General features: G+C 38.2%; 1 protein-coding gene across 1 annotated transcript in view; it reads right to left on the bottom strand.

Moving 5' to 3' along the window:
* Positions 1-3,681: 3,681 nt before the first annotated feature.
* Positions 3,682-16,406, bottom strand: part of CDC5L (cell division cycle 5 like) — a 50,216-nt gene continuing 37,491 nt past the window's right edge. Inside the window, exons 15-16 of the mRNA XM_028508925.2 lie at positions 5,624-5,836; positions 3,682-4,920 (exon numbers count right to left, since the gene is read on the bottom strand). Of these exons, the coding sequence (XP_028364726.1) occupies positions 4,816-4,920; positions 5,624-5,836 (318 nt within the window). The 3' untranslated portion in view covers positions 3,682-4,815. The remainder of the gene's footprint in view (positions 4,921-5,623; positions 5,837-16,406) is intronic.

Here is a 16,406-nt window from a genome sequence, read left to right as displayed (position 1 = left end):
AGCATGAAACATGATCACATAAGACCAAAGTCAGTAATTAACATAAAGCAAATGAACTGAACTCCCCTGATAAATGCACAGACTCTCAAAACAGGCTGAAGTGTAAAAAGACACACTGTTTAAGAAACTAAAAATTATAACAGTTAAAAATAAAAGGATAAAAACCAACTTATCAAGCAAACGAACAAAAAAAGAAAAATATTCTAATATCCAAGAAGTAAAATTCAAGACAAAAACATAAACTAGACACAGAGTCACTTTCTGGACTAGTAAGTCTTCCCCACACACTGTACCTGACAGACACAAGTGCTTGTGCGCTAAATAACAGCATCGAAATACACGACGCTGAGGTACTAGACAAACATAAAATTGAGAGAAGTAACTGTTCTAGGAAACTTGAAGACAACACAACTAGTCTATGGTAATTTATAACCAAAAACAAGGAAATAAAACTGGAACAGTGTAATTAAAGTGGCTGAATAAATCCGCGCTCACCTGCCCCCCACAGGCATCTATAGGATACTATTTTAAATGCTAGGCCCCAAAACCTCAATGAATTCTAAAAAGCAGTAAGCTGTATTTTCTTTCCAGAAGATAAAAAGTCCTAGAAGTAGTAAAAATTGGAGAGAAAAAAGCCAACCACACAGAAATTTTTTAATATTCTTAAGTAATAAACCAAAAATTTAAAATACAATAATGAAAACTACCTAGAAAACAAAACACATCAGCCTAGCTGGAATGTGAATATATCTGAAATGAGAAACAAAAGCCTTTAACATATTCATTTGCATACAAGCAAAAACAAAAATGTAAGCATGACTCAGAGAGTCACGGGGGAAAAAATCTAGAAAAAACAAAAATAATAAACATATGATGAGAAATTAATACAAAATCACGTATGATGAGAAATTAATACAAAATCACAATTGATAAACAAATCCAAACTGGATGAAGTGAAAAAAGTTAACCTTTAGCAAGCCTAATCATGGGAAAATAAAAAATAGAAAAAAAAGTAAATTTCTTAGAAGGAACAAACAATAGAAATTTATTTTTAATGAAATTCTCTAATAAACATACTAAATTTCAAAAAAGTAAAAGTTTGTTAGAAATGTATGTTACCTAAATTTAGTAAATAAACACAACTGGAAAAATACATTGGAAAACAATACTTTACAGTTACTTGAATTTAGTCACAAAAGAAACTGAGTTATCAAGAAATTCTTTCCAAGAAGGGCTCTGAACTCAAGTTTTATAAGCACAGTCCTTCAATCTTCTATGGAACAACCCCCTCCCGTGTTATAATGTAACTGCTTAATGCACAGTTAGCAAAATCCCAGTCCAAACTTGGATAATAGCCGGAAGACCAAACTCACTCATGTAAAATGCAATTTTCCTAAGTAAAATATTAGCAAATGAAATTTCTAGAACCAATAAGGCAGTCACATTTTAGGAAAAATGTGTTCCAGAGGACACCACGTATTTTGAAGCTAATTTCCACCCCCAAGATAATGTAGCAGTGGTGGGGGGAGGGGGCACGACTGAGCAGCAGAAGCCCACAGTCACTGCAGTGTGTTCTTCTTTGAGATGCTTTTTCCTACCTCACCATTATTTCTACCCTTCCAAAAAGGACTCTTGCTCTCAGTGGTAGTTTCTTTTGGATCTTTATCCCACTTGGTTTCTGTCCCAAAGTTACTGAGACTTGAACAGGCTTTTCAACACTAGTTTTAACACTACCATTTAATGAATGCCTTGTAAGAGAATATGATAAATGTGAATATGAAACTAGTCACCAAAATCACTTTCAGAGCGGTGCTTTACAGGATACTAACAAAGGATGGGGGCACGTCTGTTTACAAGCCAAAGCTGTATATTGCGATGTGGCAAACACATGAATACTTTACAAATGCACTAAGACTACCAGATTTGAAATTATGCAATTCTTGTTCATTCTTTAGACTGTAAGTATATGCATTACTTCAAATTTTGAAATGGAAGTCTTTACTACTGGTTAGATCAATAATTTTAAATCTGTGTAATTCAAGACTACATAAGATACAAGTAAACTATAAAAGTTTTTTTAAAGATTTTATTTATTTATTTTCTTAGAGAGAGGGAAGGGAGAGAGAAACATCAATGTGTGGTTGCCTCTCATGTGCCCCCTACTGGGCACCTGGCCCACAACCCAGGCATGTGCCCTGACTGGGAACTGAACCAGTGATGCCTTGGCTGGCAGGCCAGCACTCAATCCACTGAGCCACACCAGCCAGGGCTGTAAATCTTTTTTTTTTTCTTTTCCTTAAATTAATTAATCTACCTGATTCCAGGTGTTCAAAGATGACCTATTGCTGGAAAATCTATTATGTCATCAATAGCACTCTCCCTCTAGGGAGCAGGCCCACGCCTTTCTTGCACCACAGGCATGTATCTTTACTCTTCTCTCCTCCTCTCTAAGGGCTACCATGAGGCTTGCCACCCTTAGCTGCAGTGGGGAGCAGTGGCCAGCAGCAGCTCCTCCCGGGCTGACTCCCTGAACCTGTCTCCAAGGCCCCTTGTCTCAGACTTCCCAGTGAGCTGAGGCAGCCCCACCTAGGCGCTCCTGTTGCTGCTTCTATGCTTGGCCCTTCCTCATTTCACTGTCCCCAGCTTTAATAAACACACTCTCAAAATCAAAAATACATGTGTGTGTGTGTGTGTGTATATACACATATATATGTAATCACAAATCAAATGAAAAAAACTATATAATCATTTTAACAGACACCCAAAAAGTATATCTGACAAAATTCCAGGGCCATACCCAATTCAAATTCTTTAAAAACTAAAGATAGAGGGAAATTTCCTTTCTAGATGAAGAATATCTGACTCGAAACAGCCAACCTAAAGGTAAAACACCATGGATGTTTAATGGGAACTATGGATGTTCCCGTTAAAGTCAGAAACAAAACAACGATGCCTCACATTGTAATTGTTATTGAATGCTGTTCTAAACATTTCAGCCAATAAAGCATGCAATAAAAATTAAATAAAACTATCAGATAACACCATTATTCATTAGATATCAAAGTATTTTCCTACTAAGCCTATGCAAAATTACTGAAAAAAAGAAAAAAAGACCTAGAATTAACTTGATACCAGGAAATGTAAATTAATGGTCTGACAGAACTACTGCTGCTCAAATCTTTCCACGTCTTCCACCAAGACTGTTTCTATCCTACTCTGAGGATATGGCAATGAGATGTTTCTGAAACGTATCTTAACCATGTCATTCCTTTGCTCAGAAGGAATGCTTTCCATCACAGAAGATCCAAATTTCTTACTGCAGCCTTACAAATGTGGCTCTACACAACCCGGCTTTAAACAAATGCCATTCTTGATATTCTGCCCATAGCCACTTTCTGTGGCTCAAACATACCCTTGTGCTGGTTCTTCACTTTGCTGGCATTGCGCTTCCCTTGAGTCTCACACAGATGGCTCTTTCTAAGATGTTAGTCATATCCTATTTAAATATTACCTCCCTAGAGAGCTCTTTGATCATCCACCTAAAGTAGCCCCCCAGTCACTATTTCCCATCACCCCATTTTAATTCCTTCCATAGAATCAAAAATTTATGACCTGATACTTTTCCCTGTATGTTTATTATCTCCTCCCACACATGTCACCTCCATGAGAGCAAGGACTGCGTCTTAATAACTGTTCAACTCCAACAGTCACAAATGCCTGGCACATAAGGGTCACTCAGTAAACATTTGAAGTTTAGTGTGTCATTCTCAATAAACAGTTAAGCTCTACAAAACAGGACCAATGCCCACTTTGTACACTGCTCTATCACCAGGACTCTGACACTGGTGTAGAGTTAACAAATACCTGATGAATGAATGAATGAATCCCTCCCTTTTAAGCCCCTAATATTCTAAGATTGGACAAATTTTTTCAGTAAGTCCAACGCATTATTGGCCTATGCTGATCTTGTAGCCAACCAATACTGTCCTAAATGACTTCATATGGACTGTTACAGTTAGATCTTCCCCACTCTACCCATCCATCCCCAAATTCTACATTTGTAATTGACTTGTTAAGATAAACACAGAGCTTTAATAAAGTTTGATAACCTTGTTGAAATTAATCTTTAAAATGCCTTTGTCTAAAAATATTTACAAGAAAATAACAGGTCAAGAAAAATTAAATCTTTCGAGTCCTAGTCCACTAACTACATATGTAAATAGCTGGGCAGAGGAGAGACCCTCCCTAAAATTATATTGGAAAAAAAAAAAGAGGTATTAAAAAGTTAATCTATCTTGTCAGTGCACAGACAAATGACCATTCTATGCTAAAACAGTAAAAACTAACAAAGCCACAAAGGACTGCCTCTGAAGGGTTTAATTTAAGATACTGCATCACCATTCTGACCACCAAAGAGCTAGCGTTAAATATGACACAGAGTACGCACTCGCTGGTGCGTGGGCACTCTAAGTATCCAATTACTTCAAACAAAAGGCTGCGTTCTCAATTTTATCTTTTGTTTTTATTCAAGAGTATCCTCACAGGCAGCACTTGAAAATCACGCTTTTAAAATAAAGGCCAACCAAAAAAAATTGCAAATATGACACTGTTTAACGAATGATTGTCATAATAATTTAAACCCTACAATGTCCTGTGGAGTTAAAGTCTTTATACATAGATTGTGTAAGATCGATGTCATTTAAAATAAACAACCAAAAAACCCACAGATCACGGGTGATTTTGTCATCAGTTTCAGCCTTCCAGAGTAAGAAAACCAGCAATTAATTCATCCCGTGACAGAATACAAACTGTGCTTCACATTTTGGACTTTAAAGTTTCTTTCTCCAGCAGCAAATCAGCAAATCTTTGCTGAAGTTCCTTTTCTCTTTCCTGTTGTCGCTGAACATCTTCTTTTAGACACTTAAAGAGACAAAAGTATTAAAATAATTATTTCATATGTAAGCACCCTGAAAATTAAGAAGATCTTACAGTACCTTACCATCTTACAGTTGAGTTCAGTCATGACTCTGAGAGATAAATACTGCCCAAAGAAAAACAAGAATAGCGGCTACTCGCGCTATAAAACAAATACTACTGCATTCATTCTTTGGTCATGTGACTATTATCTTTTTGTAAAATCTCTGCTTCTATCTCCAATAAACAAGCCATTATTGTCCTATCAATACCGGCAAATGCACTTAAGCCCAGCCTGCACTTTATCTGGTTATCTGGGATGGGGCTATCAAGCACAATTGGGACATACAGCTAAACCTGACTAAAGGAATTTGAAGGAGTGGTTTAATGGACCTGGGAGAGCTACATGAATGGAACACAATTAGGTTAGTTTCAGGGAAACAAATCACAAGGGTTACTTATTTCATTTCATCAGGTATCTTCACACAAAACAGAAAATTAGTAAAGGAAAAGCATTTGTATCTACCACTGGCCCGGTCTATCCATCTACACCCAGAAACTCTAGATCAGAAAAGTTTAGGCTCTCACTGAAAAAAGCCAGACAGTATCAACTTCAGAAGATACCCCAAACAGGGAAGAAATTAAAAAAGGAAAGCCCTGGGTAGTTTTTTGCAGCTCTCTAAGCAATGCTGCAATGCAATAATGTTACCTCTAGCCTCCGGGGTATAGCTGAATCTTCATGTTTCTTCAGTTCTTCAAAAGTGCGCAACTCTAAGTAAGCCTGCTCAATTTGGTCCCATAGGTCATTCAACTGTTTCATGAGCCCCATTGCACGAGACTGGTAACCCCCGAGCAAAATTTTCATCTTCTTTTCCATCTTTGCGGCTCTCTTGGCTTCTGTTGTCATGTGACCTCTGTTTATCTGGGGGGAATCACACCAGCACATGTGAGCACAGCAGCCAAATAACTGGACGCAACGGACAGTACTGGTTCAAAGCAAGAGTGCATTCGAGTTCCTCACTCTTTAGTTGTCGAAGCACAAAATTAGGCTTAAGAAGAATCCATTTTGCACCTTGAGGGCTTCCTAGGTTACTCCTAAACAAACTATTATTTCACCCATGACTCAATCTCAAAGCAGGCTTGAATTTCACAGTATGGAAAAAATGAATCTTCTGAAAATTGTCTCTGCTAACATTAATCTACACTGGTTTTGGAACAGGCTGTGACTCACCTTCACCATCTGTATCTCAAAAATGTACTTCTCCAATATACGTGCACATTTTTAATAACTGAATATCCAATTAATGTACCATAGTTGTGATCAAAACATAATCCTTCAAACTATAAAATTACTAGATTATTTTTATAATGTAAAACCCCTAAATTGGGCATATTAACACATTAAGGAAAGAATATCACATTTGTCAATAGAAAGTTTTTTTGAGGAGCAAAAAGACAACATAAAATTAAGAAAAATGACAGTTTTCTGTTAAATATGTATATTGAGCACAAGTGAGCTGCCTCCTCAGATCATTCTAAAATTAGAGGGAGAAAGTTAAAAATGTACAAACTCGCAAAAAAAAAAAACAGAGAAGGATAATAAAAGAAAGATTGGAACAAAATTCTAAAGCAGAGTGGCAGAGAAAGCCCCAGCTTAGAAGGTCCAAGGAGAGGGGGAAGAGAAGGGGACAGGTGTGCAATGCAGAGTCCCAGTGGCGTAACCCCTTCCCTGGGGTTACCCACACCAGAACATGTCACGTTTTAGAGTTGAAAGCAAGTGCCTGCTTTCAACACACAACACTTAAAACTGTGAGGCCAAAGCCCTAGGAGTAATTATTAAATCTGTGCTGCTTGCTCTGTGTGTCTGTTCCTTCTTCCCTCCCACCCTCCACTTACTTCCTTTCTTTGCCCTCCTTTCCACCTCATTCCCTCTCAAACGGATGATTCCATCGAGTGGTATCCATAAGCAATCAAAATTAAGTAGCTTGAAGCTAATGGATCCCCAAATGATACTCTGTAATTCATAATAAAGAGGGTGACAGCACCCTATAACAAGAGACAGATGACAATGTAAATACCTTTTTTTCTCTGAGATACTAAATGAGTGTGGCAGTAATTAAGCAGAAAAGGTACCAAGAGAAAATGTCAAATGCAAAAGGATGATATGAAAACTGTACACCAGATGTTTTTAAATATTTAGAAACAATATAATCAACAAAACTAATATACAGGTTTCCATGATAACTTTAAACATCCACTTCAATGCATAATAACTGATTTAAAAACAAACATGTTAATCGCAACATTCTATGTAAAGTTAGAATATATAACATCAAAAAAAAAAGTGTTCCTCAAAATATAAAGTACACTTCTACTGGAAAAGCATTTCTTCATACCTTTCCATCTCCAGCTAAGCTTATTAAAAGTCAAACAAGCTTTGGAGAGGGGGATGGAGGAAGACATGTTACATGTGTGTACCTTAAGAAGTGAGACTAATCTGAAATTAATTTAAATAGCCCTGGCTGGTGTAGCTCAGTGGATTGAGTGCCATTGCAAACCAAAGGGTCACTGGTTTGAGAGGCAACCACACACTGATGTTTCTCTCCCTCTCTTTCTCCTTCCCTTCCCCTCTCTCTAAAAATAAATAAAATCTTTAAAAAAAATAAAATTAAACAAATTTAAATAAAGCTCTTTAAAAAACCAGTCATATCTTCAGCATTCTGTAAGTTAATAAGCTTTCATTTCATGACTAAGTAATACCCTTTATAAAGGGGCCATTTCCCTCTAATAGATAATAACTCAAAGTAAGTTCCACAGCAACGGTGTATCTTCTAAGGAAACACTTAGGATGAAATCAGGCAGCACAGTATAGAAGGTAAGAGTAAGTCACTCTCTACCCAGCATGAACACCCAGATATTCTGAGCTGATGCAAATTACTTAACTTCTATGTCTCCATTTCTCCACCTGTAAAATGGCAGCAACTGCTAAAAGTTATTATGAAATTTAAATAAGATAATGTAGCCATGGCTGGGTGGCTCCACTGCTTGGAGTATCATCCTTATACACCAAAAGGTTGCATTCAGTTCCCAGTCAGGGTGGGTACAGGAGGCAACTGACCTATGTTTCTCTCTTCCCACCCCACCCCCAAATCAATAAACATATCCTCGGGTGAGGATTAAAAATACTAATACTAATACTAGTAGTAGTAATAAGTAGTAGTAAGAAGATAATATACGTGAAAACCCTTAGCCGCCCAGTGACTGGCAAGGAGTAAGCAGTCAACAAATGTTAGCTCTGATTACAATTATTTTATAGGCACTAAGAGTTGAAACATCTTTGTTCTCCTCTCAAACAGACCAAGGGACTGAAAATGAGGCTTTCAAACCTTCTGTAAAATTCCAGCTTTAATAAAAAAAAATAAGGAAACGAGTTGTTCCTTACTGTACATGAGCAGTGTGCCTCCTGAGGACCACCAGGCCAAGCAGCCTGACGGGAGCGCGCCTTCCCAGCCCCAGCAAACTCGAGAGCTGCCTGTAGAGCTTTTAAAATCTACCAGTGCTAGTGTCCTAAACCAACAGACCTATTTGAATGGCCTCAGACCTTTGGATTTTTAAAGCCCCACAATGATTCTAATAGGCAATCAGGATGGAGAATCCTGTTTCAGCCCTTGTCGTTACAGAAGCTAGATAGTGCTCTTCTCTTAACTAGACCCACCAAACAGTCCTCACTGCCAGTAAGTTAAAAACGAATTCCATGGCCTGCATCAAGTTCCTTATGCTATAATTCATCAAGTTCTAATACTAACATCTGATACTCTAATTACGTGTGGGTTCAAATATACATTCCAAAAACCTTAACAGCATAGAATTTCAAATTAATACACAGTTTCTTGGTTTTTTTAATTAGTTACACAAATTATCATTTTCATTGGTAAGATCATTCAATTAGCTACATGCTGCACTCCATGGATATTCGATTTCTAATCTGGTGTAAAAACATAATACTCTCAGAAAGTGTTTAGTCATCAAGGGATACCCAGTATGACTGGTAACTCATATCGCAGAAGTACTACCTTGAACACAGTTGAGTCATTTATTATTCCCAAAGTACCAAAGATTTTAAAACTGCCAAGTTGCTAGCTTCCATTTAATGCCAATGATTATATTTTATTTAGCTCAAGCTTTATATAAAATCTTCTGGCTCAAATATTGTGCTAGGATTCCAAGCAAATATGGAAATAAACTACACCTAAAAAAGTTTAAGCATAAAAAAAAATTTAGTCAACTATATAGTCACTAAAAGTATAAAGAAGAAATGGGATACGGCTTTTAATATTCAATTTTAGCTTAGTTATCTTCCATCTGCCATCTGATCATTAAAATGTGAAGGAATGAAGGCATCAGTAAGTACAAACTGGTAGTTACAAAGCAGTCAGGGGGATGTAAAATACAGCGCAGAGAATACAGTCAATAATAATGTAGTAACTATGTTTGGTGTCAGGTGGGTACTGGAAATATCGGGGTGGGGGTAGGGGGAGAAAGTGATGTAAAATATATGATTGTCTAATCACTATGCTGTATACCTAATACAAAATAATACTGAATGTAAACTGTAACTGAAAAAACTTTTTAATGTGAAGGAAGATATCTGTATACTTTGTAAAATGCTCAACCTATGACTGCTCAATACTCTAGGAAATGCTTGGAGCTGAACTGTGACTGTAACTGCTGAGCTGCAGGCTTCTGCTTTTCTGAACAGTACCTCTGAGTGGCGTTTTCTGAAACTGGCCTGGTTTGGCAGACGGAGGCAGGACTGTATGTTTTGGGGTACTTTTAAAGGGAGTGGGATTTAATGGCAGACTTCTGCCATTATTCTGAACTTGTATAACCTTTAAATAAACAACCCCTTTCCTTTTACACCAAACTCTTCTCTTGGGAGCCACGCTTCCTACAGCAGGCAATTGAACCCCACCAGTGGTGGGGCTCTGTAACATAAGCACTAAATTTCCAATAATCTTAAATAAAGTTCACTATAACATTAAAAATTTAAAGTAGGACAATACTCAGTCAGAGGACTTCTGGCCAAGATAGAAGCATAGGTAGACACATTTTGCCTCCTCACACAAACAAAAGGAGGACAACAACAAATTTAAGAAAAAAACCAGGACTGACAGAAAAAAACCAGGACTGACAGAAAATCAAACTGTATGGTAGTCCAACCACCAAGGAGTTAAAGAAGAAACATTCATCCAGGCCAGTAGGAGGGGCAGAGACGGGCAGCCAGGCAGAGAAGACACGTGGCAAGGCGGCAGCTGGAGGACTCTGCAGTCCCACATTTGCGTGTGCATAACCCAGGAGGAACAAATGGGGAGTGAGACAGGCCCCACAACCCAGGGTCCCAGCACGGGGAAATAAAGTCTCAAAGCCTCTGACTGAAAAACCTGTGGAGGTTGAGGGGATGGTGGGAGAAACTCCCAGCCTCACAGGAGAGTTCACTGGAGAGACCCACATGGTCCTAGAACGTACACAAACCCACCCACCGGGGAATCTGCACCAGAAGGGCCCAATTTGACTGTGGGAAGCAGGAGAAGTGACTAAAAACTGACAGAGAGTGGAGCAAGCACCATTGTTCCCTCTCAGACCCCTCCCCACATACAGTGTCACAGCACAGCAACAAGAGTTACCTTGCCCTGGTGAACACCTAAGTTCCCACCCCTCACTACATAACAGGAGCCCTGAGACAAATAAAAATGGCCCAAATAAAAGAACAGATCAAAGTGCCAGAAAAAATACACCTAAGTGACGAAGAGGTAGCCAACCTACCAGATGCACAGTTCAAAACACTGGTTATAAAGACACTCCAGGAGCTCACTGGGTACTTCAACAGCATAAAAAAAAACCCAGGCAGCAATGAAGGTTGCATTATGTGAAATAAAGAAAAATCTACAGGGAACTAACAGTGACAGGAAGAAAAACAGGACTCAAATCAATGGTGTGGAGAAGAAAGAAAGAAACATTCAACCAGAACAGAATGAAGAAATGAGAATTCAAAAAAAGGAGGAGAGGATTAGGAACTTCCAGGACATCTTTAAATGTTCCAATATTGAAATCATAGGGGTGCCAGAGGAATAGGAAGACCAAGAAATTGAAAACTTATTTGAACAAATCATGAAGGAAAACTTCCCCAATCTGGCAAAGGAAATAAACTTCCAGGAAGTCCAGGAAGCTCAGAGTCCCAAAGAAGTTGGACCCAAGGAGGAACACAACAAGGCACATCATCATTAAGTTGCCCACGACTAAAGACAAAGAGACAATCTTAAAAGCAGCAAGAGACAAGGAGACAGTTACCTACAAAGGAGTTCCCATTAGACTATCAGCTGATTTCTCAAAAGAAACCTTACAGGCAAGAAGGATGTGGAAAGAAGTATTCCAAGTCAGGAAAGGCAAAGACCTACATCCAAGATTACTCTACCCAGCAAGGCTTTCATTTAGAATGGAAGGGCAGATAAAGTGCTTCCCAGATAAGGTCAAGTTAAAGGAGTTCATCATCACCAAGCCCTTATTATATGAAATGTTAAAGGAACTTCTCTAAGAAAAAGAAGATCAAAAACTATGAACAGTAAAATGACAACTCACAAAACAAAAACAAACTAAGCGAACAACTAGAACAGGAACAGAATCACAGAAATGGAGATCACATGGAAGACTATTAGTGGGGGAGCAGGGTGGGGGAGGGAGGAAAAGGTACAGAGAATATAGTAGTATAGATGGTGGGTAGAAAATAGGGGGAGGTTAAGAATAGTATAGGAAATGGAGAAACCAAAGAACTTATATGTATGACCCATGGACATGAATTAAAGGAGAGGAATGTGGGTGGGAGAGGGTGTGCAGGGCGGAAGGAGGAAAAGGGGGGAAATGGGACAACTGTAATAGAATAATGAATAAAATATATTTTTGAAAAATAAATTAGGACAACACTTGATGCAATTCAAGCTGACTACATCCAAAATGAAAGAGTAAAATTCAATTTAAAAGAGATGAATGAGAATATATCTACATGCAAATGTCTAAAGAAACCAAGCTGATGAATCTCATTCACCGTCATTCCGTTTTACACTATGTCTGGAATTTGCTTCAAAATAATGGGGAAGGGAAGCTGCAACAAAGGGGCTGTATGAGCTGACGACTGTCACGGACAGGTGATAATATGTGAGGACTCATTACACTAGTCTACTTTTGGGTATATTTTACAATTCCAATAATAAAAGGTTTTTTAAAATTCAAAATCTACTCTAAAAGCTATTTTAAAACCGTACACCACAAACTATGAAACCTCAATACAATGAAATATAATGTAGGCATTAAAATGTAAAGAATGTCAATCATTTCAACACCTCAATATGTATATATGAAATATTAAATTAAAATCCATTTATACTAACCAAAATCAGATTGAGTCTTAATCTCTCTCCGAAGATCAACCGTGTCTCAAAATTTCAGACATTCATCAAGATTTACAGAATAAAACCTCAGCCACCCTGTTGTTCTAGGTGAAGTTACTTCTTGATGCCTCAAAGTATCAAGCCAAGTTTACCCCACTGAGATAACACTAAAAATGATCCAACCCTAGAGACATGGGAGAAAATTCCCATTTACTAGTAAAATTGCTATTTGCTAGACACACCATATCTCATTTAAACTTACATTATCCCAAACTCTCACTTCCATGAGACAAAAACTACTACCTACTCAAATTTTACAGGTAAGGAAATCAGAGACCCAGAGAGGCTCTCAGCGATGAAACCCTGCAATCATGTCCTACTTCGAAGTCCAACACATGAGGCCGCTCCACTGCTAACATAGTGGGAGTCCTCCCTGCCTCAGCCCCAGAACTGCAAATACACCTGAAGAAATTCAAGCTGTGGGACTGCACAGCTTACTGCCACCAGACGGTGCCCTGAAAACAAACTATTCTAGACAAAGGTAAACAAAATCTTAATTAATTGACCTGACCACCATTTTTCTGATTTAGGTATTAACCTATACATACCCACTTACAAAACTTTTGACACTTCAGAAAAACTTTTACTCTCCCCAGCTTATAATTTTAAATTCATAGTTCTGTAATTCTTAACAAGCTGTAAAAACTATAGGAAAACAAACATCTCTCAGAAAGATTTTATGGAGGAAAAAAGTTACTAACAACTTTTTAAGAAGTTGGGCAGAATATAACTTGTGTAATTATTTGGAGATTTCACCAAAGCTAATCTTTGCCATAGACTTTAAATGAAAGCAAGTGATCAGGTTTCTTTTTATTTTTTAATGATATTTATAATATTATACTATGAAATGAACAAAATATATGATAATCCCTATTTTAAATACCTTCCTCCTTTCATCCACACATAGATCTGTTATGTGTAGTAACCTTTTTCCTTTCATATTTAATCTTATACATGTGCTCACACACATATCTGTAAATATACATATGTATATACGTATACACACACCCCCCAAAATGTTACAATGATCATGTCTAGAATAGATGGTAGGCTCTTCATTTCTCTTTTAAAATTTTCTACAAAGTACTGGTATTATTTTTACAAAATGCCCTATAAATGTTATTTTTTAAATGCATTAGAAAAGAAACTCTAAAAAAGACTGGCCAGAGACCGGTGGAAAACTGATGGTCCCCAGGAGATGACGCAGTGGAGCCGTAAGTGTTTCCTCAGACCATTACAAAAGGGGGCTGTATGGGGCTTATAAAAGTGTAATTGTTACTTTCAAACTCACTAAGTTTGTTAAGGTTACTAAGCCTAAGTAATTCCAAAATAAACACATGATCCTTGGGTCTCCAATACTGTCTTCAGTTGAAGTCTGTAACTGTGAGGTTCAGAAACATTAAGAGCATCTCTCACTGAGACTCTTGCTTGGGGGCCCGTGTAAAACTTTATACCACTGGAAAACAGGTTTAAGGATACCCAAAATAAAAACAGAAGTAATGGCAGCTCCCCTTCCACGTCCATCATTCAGCAACATGACCCTGTAGTACTAAAGATGTGGTTCAACCACCCAAATGTTTACAAACAAGAGTCCACAAGTGACTCTCCTTTTATCTCTCTCTATACTGCTCACTGGCACTAAGTTTTATCAGCATATTATAGAATTGTACCCCTTAAACCGATATAATTTTATTAACCAATGTAACCTCAAAAATTCAGTTACAAAAAGCTTCTATCAGCAAACCTTCTCTACATTAAGATGCAGGTCCAAGTAAGTGATTACTGTCAGCATCCGTCAGTTAGCAACTGCCAGGGTGCACCTCTGCAAAGTAAGCTGAGCAGTGAGGCAAAACCTTACTAAACACCTTTCCAAGAACTGTATCAACAAAGCAATACCAAGAGCACCTGACATCTACACAAGTCAAGTCAGGAAATGAAACAAACTGCATGGGAGAAATTCAATTCAATGCTGAGGCATAACAGAAACAACACAGCTGTACCCAGGATCTCTGGTCCAGCTCTAGAGTACTTGCTACAAACAACCAAGGCATCTGCCAATGCCTTTAAGGGTCATGGTAGAGCAGAATTTAAGACACAGAGCATTCTAAACTACTGTGAGCTCCTCTCCTGCACCCCCTGCCACACACACCCCACCTACACACACACACACATGCGCGCGCGGGAATACATTAGCATAAGCCTGCTGACATACAACATACAGTCCTCCACCCGCAGCTGCCCACCAACTTAATCCTTACCCTAAATTTTCACTCTTTAAAGTATTAAGGGAATACTTTTCCTGTGTAAAAACATCTGACTTTATAATGAAAGTCACTGAGAAAATGAGATCCATTATGTAGCCAATTTTGCTGAAACATAACCATTCACTAAAGACAGGGGTCCTCACAGAGTTCTACAAATACACTGAGAAGGTCTTTAAATGTGTTATCTGCGTTAAGTTACTTTACTTCCAAGAAGCCAATGTTACATAATATTTCTTGACTAAGTTGACTGTGCCAGTAAAATACAGGGAGAAGTATTACTGCTGGACCCAGCTTCCACCTCTAAGTAAAGCCTTTCCACTTTTATAGCTAACATGACAAAATCTACTTTTCAGCCAAACTTCCTCAACACAGCAGTTTAGATACTATTTCAAATACTATTAAATTTAATAGCAGGCCTAAATTCAGACTTCTCATTTCACTTTTGCACCTACTGGAAATTATTTCACTCAAAATAATTATGTCTTCAGACGATTTCCTATTTCCACTTAAAGTGGAAACAAATTAGAACACTTCAAATTCTATTTGCACTTCCCAAATACAGTAATGACTCATTTATCTGGCATCAGTAGAAAATGAGGTTCCCCACAGTGAGCGTTTCCCAGATAAATGAAGTCCACGGGAGCGGAGAGCTCGTCTGCCGGATGCCTGCTGCACCCCCCCGGCCTAGGACAGGGGCTGGCACACAGTGGATGCCCGGTGACACTCACCGAACACGTAATAAATAAAGTACTAAAGGTTTTTTATTTTCAACCACTTGGTGATAACTTTTCTCCAATTATAGTCATACCTCCTTTAAAACAAAACACAACACTGAACAGAAATTAAGCTTTTCTTACTTATTTGAGCTATCTCTATAAACAGAAATCACTCTACCCTCCTACCATATACCTATAATGCCCTAAGAGAAGCTATGAAAATTCACAGGGCTTTTTGCCACCATATTTAAATGGCATCAACATACCATTGCTTTCTAACTTTTCCTTTCCTCGTATTAGCTGTCACTTCTATTTGCTGTTGCTGCCTTATTTTACACACAAATGTCTGGAGAGGTTCTGAAGTTAATTCGGCCCTGGCTGGTGTGGCTCAGCAGATTGAGCGCCAGCCTGAGAACTGAACACCGTTCAATTCCCAGTCAGGGCACATGCCTGGGTTGCAGGCCAGTCCCCAGTTGGGTCCCCACTGATGTTTCTCTCTCCCCTGTCCCCTCTCTCTAAAAATAAGTAAAATCTTTAAAATTAATTCTACCTCCAAAGCAGAATAAAATACATAGACTTAGTTATAATTCAAAAGCCTTTCCCACTTCTGACCTGTGTCTACATTCTGATTCTATTTAACAGACTCCCTACACCACCCACCACATTCTACATAAAATCTGGGATGGTTCTGTAAGTTTTAAATGAGCATCTTAAGGATTTTTATTTAAGTTCTAAGTTTCAAATCTTAATCATGAGTAATGGCTCAAAGACTAGGCTAGCTCCAATATAAACTTCAGGGTATATTTTTTTAATCCATTTAGGAGACACCAACCACGACAAAACTGGATTTCATCTAGCTTGACAGGCTATGATAGGGCTGTAATTTAAACACACTGTTCCAAAGTTCATGGCAGCAAAAACCAAACACACCGGCAGCCGTGGTGTGCTGTGCTCACACGGGAAGGCACATCGCCCTGAACCTGAGAGTGGAAAGGATAATTTAAGTATAG

The sequence above is a fragment of the Phyllostomus discolor genome, chromosome 4 (genome assembly GCF_004126475.2).
Source record: "Phyllostomus discolor isolate MPI-MPIP mPhyDis1 chromosome 4, mPhyDis1.pri.v3, whole genome shotgun sequence".
NCBI classification, from domain to species: Eukaryota; Metazoa; Chordata; class Mammalia; order Chiroptera; family Phyllostomidae; genus Phyllostomus; species Phyllostomus discolor.
This window is presented reverse-complemented; position numbering and strand designations above follow the sequence as displayed.